Source organism: Haliaeetus albicilla, chromosome 18, assembly GCF_947461875.1.
Source record: "Haliaeetus albicilla chromosome 18, bHalAlb1.1, whole genome shotgun sequence".
Lineage (NCBI taxonomy): Eukaryota > Metazoa > Chordata > Aves > Accipitriformes > Accipitridae > Haliaeetus > Haliaeetus albicilla.
In genome coordinates, this window is record NC_091500.1 from 23,146,382 (window position 1) to 23,167,819 (window position 21,438).

Below are 21,438 nucleotides of genomic sequence, written 5' to 3' on the forward strand. Positions count from 1 at the left end.
TGTTCCTAGGAAGACAATAGAAACTTCTCTTATCATGAACTCAAGATACACTACATGCTCTGTAGACTCTGCTGAAGCTGGTTTTACAGTGGGGCTGTGTTCTGCTCTTCCAATACTTGTCTTTGCAGCACTATTAAGTACTAAATACATACCCTGCAAGCATCATTGTAATTAACTGATGATGATTATTACATTTGGAATTGTTGCCAGGCAGCTCCCCTCTGTGTTAACAGAAGGCAAAATGAGTCTGGCTGCTAACAAACTCAGTTAATTGCTTGTATGGAGGCTGGGAGTGGATGGCTACACTTGTTTCTATTCTAAGGCTGTTTGAGTAAATGTGAAAAATATCTGAACCCAAATTTTGAGAAACCCTGGGTGCTGATTAATAAAAGAAGATACGCTAATCAAAATGTAAGTTTTATATTTAGTGGAAAAGGCTGAACTGTAAATGAGAAAGATGTTTTCTCCTATCTCAGAAATGAAAATAATCCAGACTGTGATCCATCCATACACACATCCATCCATACATCCATACTCTGCAACCCTTATATGTCAGATCTCAGTGGGAGTTATATACATAGCAACATGTAAATCGCATGTTGATAAATTCACGGACTTATTTAACTGGGCCACATGTAAACATGAGTAGCACTTAACAGCTGAGTCAGGTTAATCTATGGGTTTGCCCTTTGCACCTTCATTTAGGTGAAAAGGCTAATTAAAAATAGAAAAGAGGGAACATTATACCATTAACTGTCCAGTTAATGTATGAACTAAGGCGGAAGTCAAATGTCATATACACAATAGTCACACAGCTAGACAGCAGGAAGAAAACCAGTATTTGATGTCTGCAGGTATAGCATAATGTCATGTACAGATACCAAAACTAGGAGAAGCCAAGGCTGCTCATGGGTCTGTGTAACCGTGTTCATGTAACTAAGACAATGTGTCGTGTGATGAGTTAATAGGTCCCTGCCAGCTCAGCATTGCATGTGGGCACCCAGGTAAGCTAGTGTCTCTGCCAGGTCCTGCACCGTGCTGTATTAACTTGGGTCATGTTAACTTTCTTATTTCTCTAGAAATGTGGCAATATATTTCTTTAATGTCCCGTAATAATGATGTAAACCTGTTTTATTTTTGTCTTGCAGTGTCTGGTAATTTGCCGAGCTCTCATTCCCAAACGTGTGACTTGTCATTCTTGTATCTCTTGAGAAAGTGTTGAAAAGGTAACTATAGGTTATGCAGAAGATGCAGCTATCAGGTCATAAATTGTAAAAACTCATCTCTTTAGATCTCATGACTTTTTTCAATATGATGGATCTGCTATTAAATATACCTACTGTCTTCTCCTGCAGAGGCCTTTTTCTTGGAAAACTAGCTGATGTAAGAATGTCATGACTTGGGGGCATCTGACTCTGCTTTTGAATACCTGAAACTAACAAACACAGCTGGAATTTATTACACTTCTTAATCAATAACTAGCATTTCTTCTGTTGGTAAATACTATATGCTGGAAATATGGTATTTGCAGGTATTTTACCATGTTTAAAGGTTCAATTTCTTAGCCTATAAAACATGTTTTTTAAAAATTAATTTGGATTTAATTTTATACAGTTCAGGCAAAATTGCCAAACAAACACATAAAATGAAGTGACTTGCTAAACTAAATTGCAGTCTTTCATTGGATCATCTTACATTCTTCTTTCTAAAAATATGAAGTGTTGTATAAGAAATTTAGCTCTCATTTTTCAAGAATAAATTGCTGCGATGAAATGTAGAAAATGATTCCTTCTGCATATACATTCTGGCTAGTAATACAATTAGAAAAAATGTTAGCAAGTCACACTTTAAAAAGTCATGCAAAAGTCTTGATAATATCTGTAATTTTTCAACAAATTTGTCATTGCTTCCCATTCTCAAATGGGGATTTTGCAAAACAATTTTTGAAAACGTGAGGTATTAATAAAAAAACATGATTGCTTTCAGAATAAGTAATAAACATATAGAAACCTATTTTTAGCAATATTTTATTAAGGTACAACGATTGCATGTACTTTTCACACAGTAAAAAGATTAATGAAACAAAAAAAATCACATGGAATTTGAAAGTTGACAATGACGTAGTAACTGAATTCCTTCAATTTTGCGCTAGAGCTCATTTTACCAGAAACTACTTTTTTCCTGAAACAGTTATTAATTAAATTTTAATGTGGATATTGCTCATTTTTGTCCCCAAAGCAGATATCTCCAGATATTTAATAGGAAACAGACCATGGCCTAAAACTGGTCAGTACCAATGCCCTTGAAATTAAGTAACAGGAGCTCATGCTGTACCTAAATGAGTTTATAAGATTTCTCTTCAAATCCCTTGGAGCTTCTATTTTATTACACATAATGAAGCTGCCTACTTATGGGACTTTTTGTTACAAATGCAGGCTTTTGGTGTGGGGCTGAGGATTTCCATCACGGACAGGTTCTTCTTGGCAGGGCCCATGGCTGGGCAGGGCCCTGGGGGGCTGCCGTGGGGTCCTAGGCCGTGGGCAGGGTGGAGGCCTCCTGGAGGAGGCTGGGCAGGGACAGTCAGGTCCATTGCTGCCCCCAGGACCCTGACACCCTCTTGATATGGCTCCTGGATGAGCTAGTGTTGCTTCACTTCCCATGGGTAGCCCTGGGGGGGGTCCCAGGCCATGCCTTTGCCTGTACCCCAGCTTCTGGAGCGGAGCTGACAGGCTGCACCCCGCGTGGGACTATAACAACGGGGCGCTCCCTACCTTTCAGGAGGAAATCAGATGTTATTGCAGGAATTTGCCTGACTAAAAAGTTCAGGATTTGGCCCAAGCTGCTTTATAGACTTTATACTGGGAAATTGCTTCCGCTGTTGCGGAAGCGCGGCCATCTGCTGGGGAAGGTGTTGGCAGTTCGGTTGCCCTCCTGGAATCCTGCCAAGTGGCCCAGGAGTAAAGATCCCCACATCCAACTGAGACTGTAAATGGAACTTATTCAGCAGACGGTAGTTACACAAGCTGGCACCTACTCAAGACATGGCTGGTAACATTTCCTACTTTTGCAAGAAGTTGTCATCATATTTCTAATGAGCACAAAGGGGTGTGGGCACCTCCAGGTTCTTTTAATGCCATGGTTGGGAATTTGCTTAACTCCGACTAAGTGGGAAACGTGCTCTTCCCACCCACACTGCTTCTGGGAGCTCCCTGAACGTTTCTGAGAAGCTTCTATCCAAATACTGGTCAAACTATGCCATGCTTTGGAGAAAGTCCACAGGAGGGCAACCAGAATGATTAGAAGTCTAGAAAAAATAACCTATGCAAAAAGACTGGATGAGCCTCCTTTGTTTAGTTTAAACAAGAGAGCTGAAAGGAGATGTGAACAAAATCTTCAACAGGCTGCTGCAAAAGTGGGTGAATAGTCCGTTTTTTGTTGTCATGGTGAATTGGACAAGAAACAGTGAACATTAATTTCAACAAGGGACGAAGTAAAAAAGCTTGAAGAGTGGAGAGATGAAACACTTAAAAATGCCCTCAAAGCTGTCAAATTTCCATCCCTGGAAATTTCTGTGGAGATGTTACATGACAACTGCACAGAAGGGGGAAAAATGATCCGACAAACTCTCTTCTAGCTCTATCATCTATGATTCCATAGCTCACACTGTGTGGCTGATAAGATACAGCCTGAGGTACCCATATATATCAGCGATGGCTCTATTTGTCATAAATTGATGGAATTTTATACATTTGTACATGTACACACACGTCTGTGTATCAAAAAATATTAAACCTAAGTGTCTGAAATATATGGCTAAATATGATTTCATTCTCTGCAGGAATTACTGATTGTAACAAACTGAAATATGTCTTCAGTAGCGGTGCCATTTTACCAGAGAAGGCATAAGCACTTCGATCAGTCCTATCGCAACATTCAGACAAGATATGTACTTGAGGAATATGCAGCAAGAAAGTAAGTGCCATGTATTTCACATACAGAGCATAGAGAGGTTTCTATTTTGGGTAATCAGTTCTTAAAATCAAGATATTTAGCTCCCCCCTCTGCCCCCCCCAAATTGTGATTTATTCAGAATGGTAATTTTCCAATTCCTTCCATTGGGATGCTCCTTGTCTATAGTCTCCCACCAGTATAGCTGGACTTTATAGCTACATTGCAACTCACCTACACAGACATTTTAGCTCAGGATCTGTCCTGTTTACTACCTCCAAGTTGGAAATTCTTCCTTTTAGGCTCCAATTGAAACTCTGACTTAAGAAAAATTGCCATGAAATTTATTGTAAATCACAGAAACAGGTTTTTACCTGTTCTTCCATACAACATGAGGATGTTGCTTCTCCTGAAGTTGGCTATTCCTAATTATAGTTTTTATCATTCAATTTGCTTTTTTAAAATTAAATAAAGGTTTAATTCCTTTCATGTGAAATCTCAGAGTTTTAGCCACAAGATACACATTCTTTGTACCTCAAAGCCTGGAGCTTTGAATCTTGGTTGCTTAAGAATCACTGTCCTCCCTCCTCAGTAATTAAGATGCCCAGCTAGCTCTCTAGCTTGTCCAGCTTCCCTTATGAAAGAGAAGAGTTTATGCAGAAGGTTTTATGAAGTGTAGAAAGGCAGGAATATTTAGAAATAGACAATGTTATAGGGATTCTGTGTGATTTGTATATTAGACAGGCTGGTACCTTTGTGGTTCACTGAAGTGCTATCCTAGCATTTGAATGATTGGAGACGGAGACAAGTATAAATTTAATAGAACTGAATGAAATAAAATGCCTAATGATCCCCAGTGACAGATGATGGGCATTAAGCCCTTGAAGGACAAGTGAGAATCAGCACCCTAGTGCAGTCAATGAGGAATGCAAAGCAGGTTTCTCACTGAACAGTGCTCAATCATGGTATTCAGCTCATTTAAAGTAATTTCTTTGACTTTTGTGAGTTCATGTTTTACTGGAATTGCTGGGTTTTAACAATGTCTTTCATATTTGAAGGGCTGCTTCCAGACAGGCTGCTTATTATGAATCATCTGGCTTGGGAAAAACGACATGTAGACTCTGTGCCAGGAGGGCACGCACCTTGGCTCATGAAGCAATGCAAGAATCCAGGAAAAGGTAAAGCTCTGTTGGTCCCATCTGACCTGTGTAGTGGCTCTGGTCCCATTTGCTATTGCTCTTTTGCTAGGGCTCTTTTCAGAGTCGACAAGACTGGAGGCTTCTCTGTCACTGTTCTTCACTAATCTATTTTGGCTGGAGTACTAAATGACTGAGTGTCACTTGCAATCTCATATTTCAACCCAGAGTTGTTCCCCTAATCCCCACTCTGACCCTTGAAAACAGCTTTAAAACCAAAATGAATTAGAATCTGCCTGGGATCCAAAACTCATTTTTGAACAGATCTACTCCACTATTCCTAAATTCCTGATTTGGATCAATTTAAACACTGAGTTATTTCCTTAATATCAAAAGGGCTTACTGTCGCATCTCAGTTACAGCCTTGATATGAAATCCTATAGTAAATGTGCTGACGGCAATATTCCTGTTAGTGAATTTGACTGTTTCTGCTCTGCCATGCTCTACGGCGACTGCACCAAAGACATAGAGAATTTATACTACAAGAACAAACTCTGCCTTGTTTGTAGAAAATGTGTTGCAAAAATCATATACATCTATATGGTTCTTGTACTTTGATTGTTTTGAAATATACATCCTAGAAACAGAATGTTCTAGGAAAATCATATTAATTTGTATATTCTAATTTATTTTTAAAAAACTGTCTTAAATTTTATCAATATAAAAAAATGATGGCAGAACAAGGCTGGTTTAAAGTACATTGAAATGATACAAAGAAATATTTTTAAAATACCAGACAAATAATGTCTTGAGCTACTGCTCACTGAACTTCTGCAGGTCTTCTCATTTGCTTCATGGCATGTTGGGTTATGCTTTAAGAGTCTTGCCATATTCTATAATGACAGTCATGTTAGAAATGTCTGATATTCAGCTCCCTTCTTTTGTCCTGTTGGCAAGGCAAAGAATAGCATAGGCTGCTTACTGAATCAGCATGAATGCAGGAGCTCGAGGTAGCTCCTACTAAAAACATTTATGACTTGGGGTTTATTTTAGGAATTCTGAAAAATCTATGGAGTTAAATTTTCAGGGAACAACCCACAAATTTCTCAAAATGTTGTCTTTTCCTGGTAGTTTCTATAATACTTCCCACTCACCCTTGTCCAAGGACAGCTTTTTTGCATGCAGTGGTTCATCAAATCCTTGTGAACTCCTTAGTCTGTATCTTTCAGGTGAGGTCAGCTGATAGAGCCCATGGAGCTAGCAGAGCTTCCCAGGTGCTAGAGCCCAACTCTTGTCAGGGTGTGAACAGGCACAGAACATGCCTTATTGTGTCCATGGGAAGGAAAATTAGGGGCCAGAGGAAGCCAGGTAGGTTCTTGATCTTGGTTACCAGAGGACTAAGACTCTGGGGTACCACATCAGTGTGACCACACCAGCTTTCAAGACCTGAAGCTATGGCACCACATATACAGGGAGAAAGAAAATGAAGGAAAATTCATATTCATTTCACATGCTCATTAGGATAGGCAGATAGACTCTAAGAGTAGTTCCTAAACTAGATTTTACATCTTGCTGATATTGTTTCAGACCCCTCAGTTGTCTAATGTGCATGAGTGACAATCTTAAAGCTTCATATTGCTTACTCTTACCTGACATTTTTTCTCGTCCTACAGGACTCATGAACAAAAGTCTCATGCAAGTGACGAGAAAAGGATCCGGTTTGCCAGTGAGTTGTCTGCTTTGGAAAAAGAGATTCACACAGCCAGGCACCGTGCTAGAGAACATCTGGATAGGCTTGCTATACAAAGGATGGTACAGTGCTGAATCTTTTTGTTCCTATCCAAGCAGAATTATAAGATATACTGATATTTAGGCCAAGGGTAATTTTGTGGATCTAAGATTAGGTCTTCTACCCCATTTGAGTCTGGAGCTAGATGCTTCTTTTTATTTTCCTGTGTTTAATAGGTAGAAGAAAATATGGCTCTGGAAAGACACGCTGTTGAGGAAAGGATAAGTCGAGCTCCTGAAATTCTAGTGCGCCTGAGGTCTCACACTGTCTGGGAAAAGATGTCTGTGAGCCTTTGCTTCACTGTACAAGGATTTCCCACCCCTGTTGTACAATGGTAAGAGACCAGCCTTTCCTAGCCCTCTAAAAATGTTGTTAAGCTTTTTTCATTTGGAAGTTATGGCATAACTGGTAAGTGTCACATACATAATGGCTATGTTAAACCCCCTTTATAATCCTCATAGCTGTGCTGGATCGTAGCAGTTGATACTGCAGTGGAAGGTGTGGGAGGACAGCTTGCTGAATGGCCCTGTGCGGTGTGAGAAGCAAACTCGAGTATTTCAGAAGGCAGACTGTGGAAGGCATTCCAGTCTTTCCAGCCATTGAGTTCCTTGATGATGAACTAGCAAATGGCAAAATACACAGAGCTGGCAGGCTACTTGCTAAGCCTGGGTAAATGTGCATGGCACCATTGTTGTCATGGGCTGTATCTGTGTTCGCTTTGTGTCACACTCTGTCGAGGTGGACATGAATGTAACATCCCTGAAGCTGCCCTCGTCTCCAGACACGTGCTGTCCTGTATGTGTGAGAGCCCAGGCTGGACTGTGAAGATCTAACCTGAGGCACAATCCTGTTGCTGCTTCCATTGCTTGTGCTAAAGTGCTTTCCTGCGATCCAAGACAAAACTTGCTTCCCATCTTGTGTCAGGGCTAGTGGACTGGCGAGTTCAAGTCATGTGCCATCTTCTCTCTACTCACTGCCTACTCTTCTGGTTTGGGTGCACATCTTCTCTTTCCACTTTCTTACTGCAATGGTGGTCCCCCTTTGCCTTCATGGCCCAATGTGTATATATCCATACATACTGGAAAATACTCTCTGCAAGTAGAGAAGATTTATAGAGAGAGCTCAGAAGTTAGTAAATGATATCTGGATATAAAAATCTACTAAATTAACGCAGTGAATAGTAGCTGATATTAATGAGTTTATTTTTTCTTTATTGTCAGGTACAAAAACGAGGAATTGATTACCCCTGCAAGTGATCCAACAAAGTACAGAATTGAAAGCAAATACGGAGTACATGTGTTGCATATAAACAGGTAGATTATTCTGGGGAATACAACAGTTTTATATACTCTGCACAATGTTTTTTTATATCAAATACAATTAAAAATTCACACAAAGGCTGCAAAAGAGTTAAATTCAGCACACCTCTCTGTTGGTAGTCACATTTAAGCTAGAGAAGGTTCACTAAGTAGCTGAATATTAGATCATGAAAATGAAATGAAAAATTAGTTATTTCTGTTATTTAACTCCAGCAATCTACAAGATAGAAAAGAAGGGGTAAGTAGCTGAAAAAATGGTAGTTCCTTTTTTATTAGAATTATATGTTCTCAGCATTCAAAGTGGAAAATTCTTTGTATATTTTATGATCTTGCCATGATGAAGCTCTTTAAGGTAAGCAAAAATTTAGCTGGTCAGGGCAAGGATATCCAGTCATCAGTATTTGTTTTATTATATGTTAGGTTTTGTTTACTTTTTGATCTCCATATTTTTGTTCTCCAAAAAGTAAGGAAGTGTAAATTTATTTTATTTTTTTTAATATTCTAATTTAACTTATTTTATTTTTCAAAATGATGTTAACATTGTGCTATAGAAAATGCCTGGGTAGAACAGCTTCCCAAAACTAATCCTGTGCTATCCTAAACAACTGAAGTATTGCATATTACATGTGAATTGGTATAAGCTTTTTTAAAAAAATATAAAAACCCAAAGAAAAATGAGGACATGACTGTGGTATTTAAAAAGAAAATTAATATCTAGAGCAGAGACACAAGGCCCCCCCCTTTTAATTTCTCCAGAACACGAGCATTAGCTGTGCTGAAACAGCTGGAGTATTTGTGGCTAACACTTGGCTAGCCAAACATGTCATCTTCTACCCTGTCTCCATCTGTCAGCAGTGAAAGCAGCCCTGAGCACAGCCTTGTGGCATTAGTACAGAAAACAAGTGCACTGTTCCTTCTGCTTTTGCAAAGGACTCCTTGCATTTGTCAACCTGCAGCAAAGTCCAGCCCAACTGTCCACCTTTTCATAGCTCAGGATGGGAAAAGCATATCCCTGTACAGAAGCTGGCAGCAAGAATCACTATGTTGTTGCTTCTTAAGGGATGCTTCTCAAGGAGTAACAGTACTTATGAGTACTTCTAAGATACTCATAGCCTTCTACCCCCAGTCCACAGATAACTTGCTGCCTGCTCTCTGTATCCATGAGATGTCTCAACGCAGCTGATTCTTCCCACCTACATTACTTTCAGACTTAAGAGCAGGAGGTCAAAAGATAGAAGGAGGTTGTCCTCTTGCAATCACCTCCCTTGCAGCAGGGGAAATGGAAATTGGTCTCCTTTGTCTGGATGTGTGAGTGACAGTCAGGAATGAAACTTTTGTGACTTCCTGCCAGTGAGTGACTGCGTTTATTTCCCTTGGTTAGTGTCCATGAGCAACTGCTCGGCGAGTCCAGATGTTGGATATGTAGTACATAGCTTCTTTTTGTGACATTTTGGGAGTAAATAGCTTTTTGAAGAAATGAGAATTGGTGTTGATGCTGCTTTCTGAGCATCTGTAGCAATCAGGCTGAAGGGTACTAATGGCTTACATCCCCTTGGTGCCTTTTTTCTCTTTCCTGTGCTGGTTATCAGTCATGTAGACACCATCCACAATCAGCTTTGGGAGTGTTCAGACCCAGCCATATTTATTCAGACATACCACAGAGTCATTTATTGGCACCCACTCAGGTTCCCACACCCACCCATCATCACCCACTGTTTGCTAGTCCCAGACCTGTACGTATTCATGCAGGCTCCCTCATGTTTAACCAAGCTGTCATCTTCAGAGACTGTTGCTCCTTTTCTCTTTCATTCTGGCTGTTAGTGTGGTCTTTTTGCCACCTAAAGATGGCTGGCAGCTTTTCCACAGGTTTTCCTTCTCCACTTAAAAGAATACTGGGGGATTGTAGACCCAGAGTTATGATTTATTTACCGTAAAGTTATATATTAAATTGAAATTTGTAACCTTAAATTTATTTCTTTATTGCTAATCTATTTTATTTCAAAACTTGACCATCAGCAGTATTTTCAGTCCCAAAAGACAGAAAATCTACATGCAGGAAATGGAAGAACATTTTGATAGTACATTACTAATATTAGGTGTTTCTTGTATTGAAAATAATGGATATATAGGTAGTGGTTAATATATATATATTATTAATGTTCTTATAAAAACATGTATCAATTAACTCTGGATCTTCCATACATATCTTTGTACACATATATCTGGCGTATTATTTTTTTTCTAGGAAGTAGATCTGTTGGGGTTTTCTACCTATCCACTTCTGTGCTCTTCTCAGCTGTTCATACCAAAGTGCTGAGCTGTGTGTCATCTGATCCACAGCCGCTCAGAATGGCCTTGGAATTTCTTGGCTATGTTTCTAGTGCTTCAGTGAAGCTCAGGGAGTGAACTTTTTCCTTCTGTTGCAAGTGTGATATTTATTCCTACGAGTATTCCTTGATCCCAGTGGAAAAATTCTTGAGGCACTAAAACCAGAATGTCACCTTGTCATCTTAAAGTAGTAACTGGACACAATTTCATCCCTCACTGTTCGCTGTCTTCCAGGGCACATAAGCCTATACAGTAACTAGATCATTTTCATTTCTCTGTCTCATATTTTTATGGTGCTCTGTGCTCAATTTACCACATTTTCTGCATGCATTCAGCTCTATCATTACTATACAGTGCCTCTTTCTTGCTCCTTTTAGGCTTCTTCAATTAGCAGCTTGAGCTCAAGGTCTCCCTTGAGCAGTAAAGAAAAGGGGGTTAGAGTTTCATTATATTTTTTGCACATCTCATAATTATAGGAGAAGAGATATTGCCAGCTTGCACTGGGGTGGTGGTTCATCCCATCTTTCATCTCACTTCTGATATGTGATTCAGAGCAGACTGTGAAGAACCCTCTGAGGGAAAGCTACTGGTAGTTGAAGTGATTGATATATGTCTGAGAATGTGAAGGTTTGTTTAAATTGTATTTCTTTGTCCCACCTAATTAAACTATGGATAGGTACATAATACAAAAAAGATTTCTATATTAGAGGTTGTCAAGATGAAGATACCCTGTTGCTTTATAGCAAAGTAAGCAAAATATTTTCTGCCTTACTGTATATCTTAGTAATTAAAAATAATAACATTTTCAATTTCTTAGTTGCTGCTACTTGTTTGGCAACAGGTTTTGGTTTTTTCTTTGTTTACTGTGATGCCTCCTTAAATGAATCACTTTGCTTTATGCAGCTGTGAATGGCTATATTACATTTCCTGATATGTTGGCTGGGACATAGAGGGGACAGAAGTGTGCTCCTGACTGGGGGCATTCCTGACCCCCAGCCCTCAGTGATGAGACAGGCAAGCTGATGGGGGCTCGACAGTAGAAGGAGCAGGGAACAAGTCTGTTTTTCCAGAGTTCTGTCAGTGTGATGTGGCTGCACAGTCTCTCCTATACAAGGCTCGAAGTTTGGCTGTATTTTGTCTTTTATTAGGGCCCTTTCTCTTTCCTGTTTCCTAAGTCTTTGCTTAAGAAGTGCCTGTAATTGCAGCAGAAAAGGTTTGTGGTTGCATCAGCAAAAATGTGTGACAGCCAGCAGAGTGCAGTGTAATACCTGCTGCCAGCGGGCAGAGCTAGCCCTCTGATCAGGGCTCCACTCCTCAGCACCACCAGCATTGCTTTTAAAAAAAAAAAAGCTTAAAAATTGAATGAACCTTCTCTTCTAACTATTCTCATTTAACAAATGACACTGTGCAGTCTGTACAGCGCTATTTTAGTTTGATTAGGCACAAAAGGCTTGAGATGATTTAATCTGGAGAGATAGAGAATTGTGGTCTGCCCTTTCTCCTGCAGTAGGTGGAAGCAGAACAGAGTAGAGGCACTGAGGCAAAGGCAGTCCTCTGGCATAGAAGGCAGAGTCTTTGAGCTGTATAGGGTTGATCGGGTGATAACCTGCAGCTCCCAGGGTTCTGCAGGTATGCAGTACCAGTGAGTGTATAGGCAGCAGGCATGGTGTACTTTGCTCTTCTTTCCTTGCTGAAATGCAAACAAGAGCCCCCAAATGAAATGGTCTGTGATCTTCTGACCTGTTGGTCACTGTCCCCTATAAACTGCAATAGTTGGGAGCTTGAAGAATTGGCCACCTCATTAACAGAGGGTCCTCTCTTCAGTAAAAACAAAACCCAACCAAAAAAAAAAAATCAGTGAGATTCAGTATGACTGGAGAATCAGTACATGAGATGGTAATCCTGTGAAGTATTGATGTCATATAGCCATAACACTGAAAATTTTGCCATTTGGATTCAAAGGAGGCAATTTTAACTCTGTAATTTACTACGTACTGCTTCCTGTTCTTGACATGCACTGAATTGTGTTCCAATTCAGGCAAAAATGTTATTTCACTCTTAACTCCTGTGTTTAAATCTACACTAGGCAGATGGATGAATATATGCATTTTAAACAGATGTATCTGCCTGGGGAATATTCACCGCACAAACATTAGCACTTCAGAACCTCATGTGGATTCAGGGCAATTTAATTTTCACAAGAAGTATTAGTACCTTGGGACAGATACAGCTCTGCACTCAAACTTCATGCTATCTAAATGTACTCTATGCATATTTTATCTGACCTTTGTAAAGGTTGGAAAACACATTCCCCATTGTGATGCAAGAATAACTGCTAGAGAGACCACACCTCGCCTCCTGGGTCCTTCAAATATTGTTTCTAACTGCTGTTGACTCAATGCCCTTTACAGTGCAATTTAGGAAACCTAGGGGTTTTAGCATACAGGGAAGTAGATAGTTTCCAGGATAATCCTCAGTCTGAGCATTATGTGGCATGAAAGGAGAGTCAGGACCTTATGGGACTTGCCATCCTGTCCAACTTTCTTCAGAGTGGGTATTAAACAAATCTGCTGTGTAGCTCTTACCCACTAACTCCATACACTTCCGATATCAGATTTGAAGGCATTCCACTGAGTACTGGGCTATCTAAGACGGTTTAATGGTTGCATCAGGTTAGAGAATATAGCAACGAATTGTAAAATGCTTTCAAAGCAGTGACCTCCAGAAAACGGATAGAGTTGTTAGGACCTCTTAAATAGCAGAAAGTGCCTGGCCTGGGGAATTGTTACCTGTATGTTCATAACAACTGTAAGTACCTTGTTTCTCTTCATAAAACCAAAGGTTGTTGTGAGAGTGGGGTCAGTCATTTGGTCAGTAACATCTTTCTTTTGTTCTCTCTGAGAAAATGAACTATCATTCCATCACTAACTTTTGTCAAATAGTTGCTTTCAGATATTGAGCTTCTTGGGCTAAAGAAACAACCCTTTTGTGAATCTCCTGTCTGTTCTAGAGACTTTTAGGATCATACTCTGTTTTCTCTACCTTGGAGTCTATCAAAACCAGGAAAATCTCATCAAGAGATGTATTTTGCTGTTCCTTATGTGAGCAAAACTATAGGGAGGGGATTGAGATGAGCACAGATATACATCCATTTGAAAAGTTAATCAGGCATCTGTCATTCTACTTCTTTTTAGGGAGAAAACTTTGCAGTTTGTACACCTCTAAATTTCTGATGCTTTCAGTGGTCTAGCACAGACTGGGGCTTCGCATTTGTTCTGAATACACGTTTCTGTATTTTTCTGGATTATTTTTACGCCACCTTGTGGTTAATGATAATTCACTCTTTAGATCCTGAATCCTGTGTAATTCTTACAGAAATGAGTTCCTATTGACTATTTTATCTGTTGTTTTGCTGGAAAATGAAGCCAACACTGAGAGCAGATGATGACTACTTCAAAGTGATAGTTAATCAGAGTTAACCTCAGTTAAGATATACCGATATTTTATCCTTGTTGTTAACACTCTAACAACAATGAAATGTTAAAGAGCAGCTAAGTTTGATCTGACAGAAGCAAAGCAGCCTGAAGTAATGCTTTGTTTATGTGAGGGAATGGCCTAATACAGCAATGATGGGGTAGTGTTCATCACTCAGTTATAAGTGCTGTATGCTGTCTCAATCATGTCCAGCCCAAGGATGGATCCGCACCTCATCAGCAAACACAGCATGGCTCCCCCAGCACGTGGCCTGCCAGGTGTAAGTGTGCACCGTCCTCCTGGAGGGTCTGGCTCACCCAGGAGAAGGCTGGACACGTAGGTGGTAGGAAGACACTGTGCCCCTGCGTAGGTCTTTGGGCAGGATGGTGAGTGGCCTGGATTACGGGCTGGAGGGCAGGAAGCCTTTATGGGGCACGTATGTGGGGACAAGGCCTGCAGGGTACACTATGGCATTTACCTGCCACCAGTGCCCGGGAGCTGCACTCCTGGACTCTCCCTGACATAGCAAATTAAAGATGCCCTCTGCCACAGTGGCCTCCTGGCATGGGGTAGACTAATCCTCTTGTCCTTCAGGACAGGGCTGTCAGGGTGTCCAGATGGTTTTCTGGAGATGGTCCTTACCATCTCCTGAGCCGTGTCTGGGAATCCCTTTGGTGAGCTCGTGCACACCAAGGCGTGCCAAGGGCTGTTCTAGCACATCAGCACTAGAGTGATCAAGATCCAGTTTCTGGGGACAAATGATCTAACACTCTTTAATTTATTAATATGTAATATAGGTTATTAAATATACTATGTACTATTTACTGTATATTCTATATATATCTCCTTAAAGTAGGGATGTAGCGCAGAGTGACAAGAACACCTTACAGTTCCAGTACAGTTAATTCTGCAATGCCCCTTCTTGTAAGACATTTTTGAGATGCCTCATTTATTGTTAGCTTGTTTCATCGTGGCAAGACACTGTACTGGGCTGTGGTAAGTGTATGAACTATGTACATTTCAGTATAGAGACATTATAACATGACTTAGGAAAAAAGCCTGTACTGCAGTTTTACCTTGCTTTTGGCATTTTATCACCCAAGTGTTAAACAGTGTGAAACTGGGATAGTAAAAAAAAATGTTCTTCTTTTAAGAAGTTAGTGCAAAGAGATGTAGTCAAGTCTGACAGCTTTCAAGCAAGTCCAGAATCGGTTAAGCTTTATATAGATCTGTGAACAGGTATTGGCATTTTTTTGAATCCTTCCTGAAAACAAAAAAAACCATTGAATAATATCGACCCTAGTATTTCAATTGTTTTAAATTGTTTTTCAGACTTACTTTGCCTGTCCAGACTGTAGTAGGGCACTTAAGGGCTTCATACCCAACCACAGGCTTTTTGGTTGTGGCCTAATCTTAGGACTTACCTCTCTGTCTTTGATAATGAATTGTATGATAAACTTTGTATTTTACTGCTTTATTTTGTGCAATGTGTGGCTGAAGAGTTGCCTCCAGGAGGAGCTGTTAGATTAGAGAGTTAAATCTCAATTTAATAGAGCTTTCATCAAGTTGTGTTTTAGACATCACAGTACAGATAGTATGATTTTTGTGATACGACACTGTCCAGAATATATGCAAGGGCTGAAAAATAGGTGTCTGATGTGCCTGTCACAGTGCTACATACTCCCAAAATTGGCATTCTGTTATGCAATTTACATCAAACACTTTTACATATTCTTTCTTCTCCTGCACCTGGGATATATGACCTGTTAGAAGACAAGTGCAACCAGAATTTCATCCCTTTCATCTGGCAGTTGCCAAGAAAATACAAATTTATCCTTCTGAGAGGAAACTAAGTGCATGCATGCATGCATGCAGAACATTCTATCTCATCACTGGAAATTTCTGAGTGACCTGCATTAAATGCACTACTAAATGAACTACACAGAAGCAGGTTTTAATTGTGTGTGTTTCAGACAGCACTCTGATTAGCTGATGGTTCAACCTAATAGAAATGCCAAGAAATAAAAAAAAAAATCAACAGTTTTGTTTGACAGACATCTTGTAGAATACTTGACTAATGGCAAAGTTCAAGAAAATAATATTGAATTGGGCCAAATAAAAAGTTTTGTTCATTCAAAGCCAAAATGTTTTATTTCATATTAGACCATTTAGTATGTTTTGGAAAACAAAGCAGAAGTAAATTCCGAAATAAAATTTTTATTTAAAATATTCATTCTGAAACATAAAAATGAAATATTCTACCTTTTTTGAAATTGTTTCTCCATCAGGACTAAGTTCTTTCAGCAAAATTGAGGAAATCTCATTCTACCCAAATCTGCATTTTACCAAAAACTAGTCCAAAATATTTTTAACTTTTTCTAGTAAGTAGTCACTTATATTTATATTTATTAGAAACTTAGCAAACAAGTTTATTTCAACTGTAAATTTGAGTAATTGCACCAAAAAATGTATTTGCACATAATTTAGTTTCCTTTCCTTTACTTCAATTTTATGTCAATAGTTTTCTGCTGACTGACCCCATTTTAAATAAGAAAAGAATTGAGACATCAAAGTTTGTACCTATATCTTAACATCTGGCCATATATCTGCTAATGTAACTTCCTCTTCAAGGAAGGATGTAGTAAGACAATCCATCACTGGGTCCTATTTTACATGAAGTAACTGTTTTTTGCTTTATTTTTCATAATATTGCCCTTGCTTAATAAATATCTTCTCTCACTAAAAAATATATCAAGCCAAAACATTTATGCCAATAAACAATTTTGGTTTGTTTCCCTGGTTTTGTACAATTTCCTCTGGACTGCCTAAGAGATATGAGAGAGGCAAAAAATGCCGATATCTGCCTGCTGGGAATAGTTATAGAAGGAGGAATTTCTGCAAGTGTCTCATGTACTTTTCTGCCATGTCTCTTTGTTAAAATATGTGGCAGAAGGGCAAGACAGATTAAGGAAGAAGGTTACATACAGAAAGGGAATAGCCAGACTGGCATCCTGCAGCTATCTCCTTTTGATCATTCTCTGAAGGTCATCTCCAGTGTGCTCAAGTTAGTGCAGCCTGCGCATTAAGTTGTGATAGAACTGCAGTAAAAAACAGTACCAGCTTTCTGATTGTCTTTCATAGTCTTGCACTGTGCGACACCAGGAAAGAGCTTCATACACTTTCCTGGGGGTTGAAGTAGCTTGCTTTGTAATATCAATCATTAAGAGAATTTGTATTTGCATAAAAAGTCACCTGTTTTCCTCCTTCCCCTTTTCAGAGCTAATTTTGATGATTCTGCTACCTATTCAGCAGTTGCAACAAATGCCCATGGGCAGGCATCAACTAATTGCGCTGTGATTGTGCGAAGTAAGTCCTACTTTATGATCCAAACAAGAAATAAATATAATGCTCATGTCATTGAATGCTTATTGTGTGTTTATTTATAGGGTTCAGAGATGGTGAAGAGCCCCACCCAGCTGGGATAATGCCCTTCCACTGTAAGCATTTTTTTCTTTTTGCTTAGTTTATGTACTTTTATCAGAGTAATATTTTACAGATGAGAAAATTAGATACAACTTGCTGCTTCTGGCTTTGCTTTCTAAGCATTTAGTAACAATAGGAGCTGTCCAGATGCTTTTGCTTTCCCAGTTGCATTTCTAGATCAGCATACAGTATAACAGAGCTCCATCTCCTGTTCAGATCACAGTAATCTGTGCCAAGTACAATTTACTTACGCTCAAAAATGTTTTCATTTTCTCATACATAGTGCCCCTGTCATATGATGTTTGCTTCACCCACATTGATGTCCAGTTTCTGGAGAAGTTTGGAGTCACCTTTGCAACTGAAGGTGAAACACTGACCCTGAAGTGTTCTATGTTGGTCACCCCAGACCTGAAAAGACTACGACCTCGTGCTGAGTGGTATAGAGATGGTAAGTCAGTACATTGAATAGGAGCTACCTGGAAAATGCTAGAGGACACATTGAGGACACAGATCAGGCTTAGAACATGAGATTCTCAGAATTAAATTTGGAATAGAGCAAACAAATATCTCTAGTTAGAATTTATAGACCTGCACTCTCTTTCAATTAAGTGACTTGGTCAACCTTTTCTTGAGCACACATTTACAGCAACAGGAAGTAATCTCATATTATCTAATAACACAATAGTTAGAGCATTTGCTGACTAGGGGGAGATCCAAACTCACTTCCTAGATTTGACCATGATTTATAATTGCATGCTGTGACCACTGGGTACTCACAGAGCACTAAATTAAAGTTTGGAGCACTGAAGTGTGGGTGTGGGCCTCCACTTCCATCTTGCTCCAGTATTTATTGTGAATTTCATATTAGAATCAATTTAATGTATAGTTCAGAAATACTTCTAGGAGCCAGGCCTGAAACACATGCCTCTGCTCTGCTGTTTAAGTGTCATGTTGGTAGGTTTCTTTCCTTCCACCTTTTGTCAATGAAAAACTATGCTATGCCAAGTGAAGCGGTCTTAGCGGGAAGTACTGAAAATAGCATTGCTGAAGCACGTCATATACTCGGGTGGATGGTACACAAACCCTGCATGAGTTGTGTTTGTTCACCACACCAAAAAAAGGTCTAGAAACAAAATTAACTACTTGAAGTTTAACAGATAGCAGGCCGGTCTAGATATTTAGCTCATCACTTTTCGCCAAGCACAATCTCTGTGTAGGATTTTAAAGTAAATATTCTGCTTGTGGATTTAAGGAAAGCCTTGCTTATTTGTGAATGGTGAGACCTTTCCCCAGAAGGACCACATTTGAGAATGGTGGACTCCCAAGACTGATTTTGGACTGGTCCCAGGCAAGCTGGCAGAAATTTCCATAGCTGACAAAAATTTCCATAGCTGAAAAAACGTGATGCATAAACTAAGATATGACAGTAAGATTAATAGGGCAGTCAAGAAAATTCAAGGTTAGGAAAATCACAAGAAGGATACTTTTACTGCTGCTAATTATGCATTTATTTCATGTATGTCATTATTTTACATAGATTTGCATCTGATCCTTCAGGGGAAGGATGGCTACTTACTGTTTCATTACTATTTCTCTGTCACGGTGGATACTTCATTGTGATGGAATATTAGATGTTACTAAAACAAAAATTATGAAATAATAAAAATGGCTTTTTTTTGTTTGGTGAATAACCTAAAATCTAAGGCTCATCCTTGGACCCAGATTCTGTTCCCACTGAAGTGTACAGGGATTTTTAATCGTTATAAATAATAGCTCACCTCAGTCTGAGGTGAGCCATCAGTTTCAATGGTACAATTACTTTGTCTCCTACTGGGCCCAGTTTCTCAAGGTGCCAAACCTCTGAAATTTTGGGTTTGGAACTACAGTTGTGAAGAAACTGCTAATTTTCAAGGGATGCCCCATATTGTTCTACTTTTCATTCAACATGATTTTTTCTTGCACTATGGACAAGTGTACAAAAGCTTATGGACCTTTCAGTTTAACCCTTCATAATGCCAAGATAATTCCCTCTTGATATGTAACAATACTATGCTCTTTGTTTTCCCCCTTATTTGACTTATGTTTAGCTTCCGTGTGAAAGCCTGAGATGAAAACTTGGTCTCTTTAAACCCAATAGGTTTTTGCAGCGAGTCAGATAGGCTTTCATCCCATTATTCTACTTATGTTGCAGGAAATAATATGATACAAACAAGCTTAGATTTGTCCTTCATTGCACGTACATAGATCACAATATTTCCAAGAGGTGTACAGGTCCATCAACTGGCAGAACTTGTTCCCAAACACAACAGGAATTCATGCACTGTGAACCTTTGCTATGTGCTACAGTTCCCTGTGTTGAGTCTCTTGAGAGCTGGAGGCAATGCATAAATGTAAACAATGAGAAGGTTAATAAGTTGTTCAACATCATGTGCTTTAGATGTTCTGGGTTTTTTTGAGAGGTAATACTTAATTCTACTCTTGCATTAAGACAAACTGTATTTTACCTAAAATTTTTTGGTTTGTGTTAATCAAATAATATCACAACTGAAGCCCTGAGATGGATACGTGGATACTTATGATTTACTTCTAATAATTATACACAAGAGAAATATCTCTTTATCCAGCATTAATAAGCTTCACGCGAGTGAACCTTATTGAGGATGTCTCCTAAACTCCTAGGGGCATATAAGTCAACTGAATTAAATCCTTTAAAGTGGTTTGGGATCTGACAAACATGAATATGATATCTATAATTCAGGGCCCACTTAGAACAATTTAAGATACTAAAAGAACTAAATCAAAATAATAGTTCAGGAACATATATCTAATCTGGATATGAGTTCAGCTGGTAATAGAAGCTTTCTGTTACTGATCTCTGATGTAATATAAACATTATAAAGCTATATGCACCAGCATTCTGCAGCCATTTGTACTGTAATCTAGAATAAAATAATTGAATTCAGAGGAAAAAATCATGGAGTGCAGAATTTAGCTGAAACTTCAGCAGACCAAAATACACAATGAAAAGAAGCTTCAGTATATAGTAATTCTCCACTCTTTATATGAGTTTTCAGCGGAGTAATGTTTTAGGAAAATTATCCCATGTACTGAAAACAGCATGTGAGTCTTGAGTCACACTGCCTTGGAGGGTTAGTCTCCTGTAGGTTTGTTCTTTGATAAATCCTGGGAGAAGTAACAGAGCAGAACACGTGAATAGACTGAGAATTTGAGTGCAGTAGTAAGACCCTGTAACTGTACTATTATTGTGACAGCAGGTGCATGAATACCTGCTCTATTAGAACTTCGGAATATGTTTGTGTCCTCCAAAATTTACTCTTCTTCTTGGCTTATCTAGAAAGTCATCCATCCAGACTGCATTAAAAAAGAGAGCTGCTGCTTTCTTAGGAGATCTGGTGGGTCTTTGGCCTTGTGTGAAGGAGAGAAGTTTTTCTGCTCTTACTAAAGACAACTGCCTCCACAGTTTCCAGTCCCAGGTACACATAAAGGGTGGAAATGGATGATTCTGGCCTTCACAGACAGTACAAGCTTCCCTACAGTTTCTGTATATTCTAACTAGAGTGTCTACCATTCCACTCAAGCTTGGAGTCTAAATAAGTGACCTGCTTTTCAGAGGTGCTGGTCACTCAACTTTGTTTTTTCTTCAGGATTTTCCACAGAACTCATGTATTGGTTAAAATTTCTAGGTGAAGATATTTTCTGATTTCAGTTAAAGTACTTCACGTCTCTCTACACAAAGTCTCAGTACCATTGTGGCATGCATGACAGAAAGGGGACATGCAGATATTCTAGATAAGGATCTCATGATTAAGGACCTCATGGGAAGGACTGTGACATAATTTACTCTGTATACTTCTCAGAAAACAACTGTATGCTTCGGTGATTATGTAATTTACTGCTGTAAGTTTTAGTAGTGTGTGTCTTCCAGCTGCTTTATTATCTG

At 39.2% G+C, this 21,438-nt stretch overlaps 1 protein-coding gene across 3 annotated transcripts in view; it reads left to right on the plus strand.

Annotated features, from left to right (window-relative positions):
- MYOM2 (myomesin 2) overlaps window positions 1-21,438 on the plus strand; it is a 79,717-nt gene that overhangs the window by 4,191 nt on the left and 54,088 nt on the right. For all 3 annotated transcript variants that reach the window (XM_069805924.1, XM_069805927.1, XM_069805926.1), the window contains 9 exons: window positions 1,149-1,226; window positions 3,839-3,972; window positions 5,007-5,126; window positions 6,758-6,896; window positions 7,050-7,207; window positions 8,094-8,186; window positions 17,272-17,360; window positions 17,441-17,491; window positions 17,761-17,925. In XM_069805924.1, coding sequence (XP_069662025.1) covers window positions 3,866-3,972; window positions 5,007-5,126; window positions 6,758-6,896; window positions 7,050-7,207; window positions 8,094-8,186; window positions 17,272-17,360; window positions 17,441-17,491; window positions 17,761-17,925 — 922 coding nt within the window. In that variant the 5' untranslated portion in view covers window positions 1,149-1,226; window positions 3,839-3,865. The remainder of the gene's footprint in view (window positions 1-1,148; window positions 1,227-3,838; window positions 3,973-5,006; window positions 5,127-6,757; window positions 6,897-7,049; window positions 7,208-8,093; window positions 8,187-17,271; window positions 17,361-17,440; window positions 17,492-17,760; window positions 17,926-21,438) is intronic.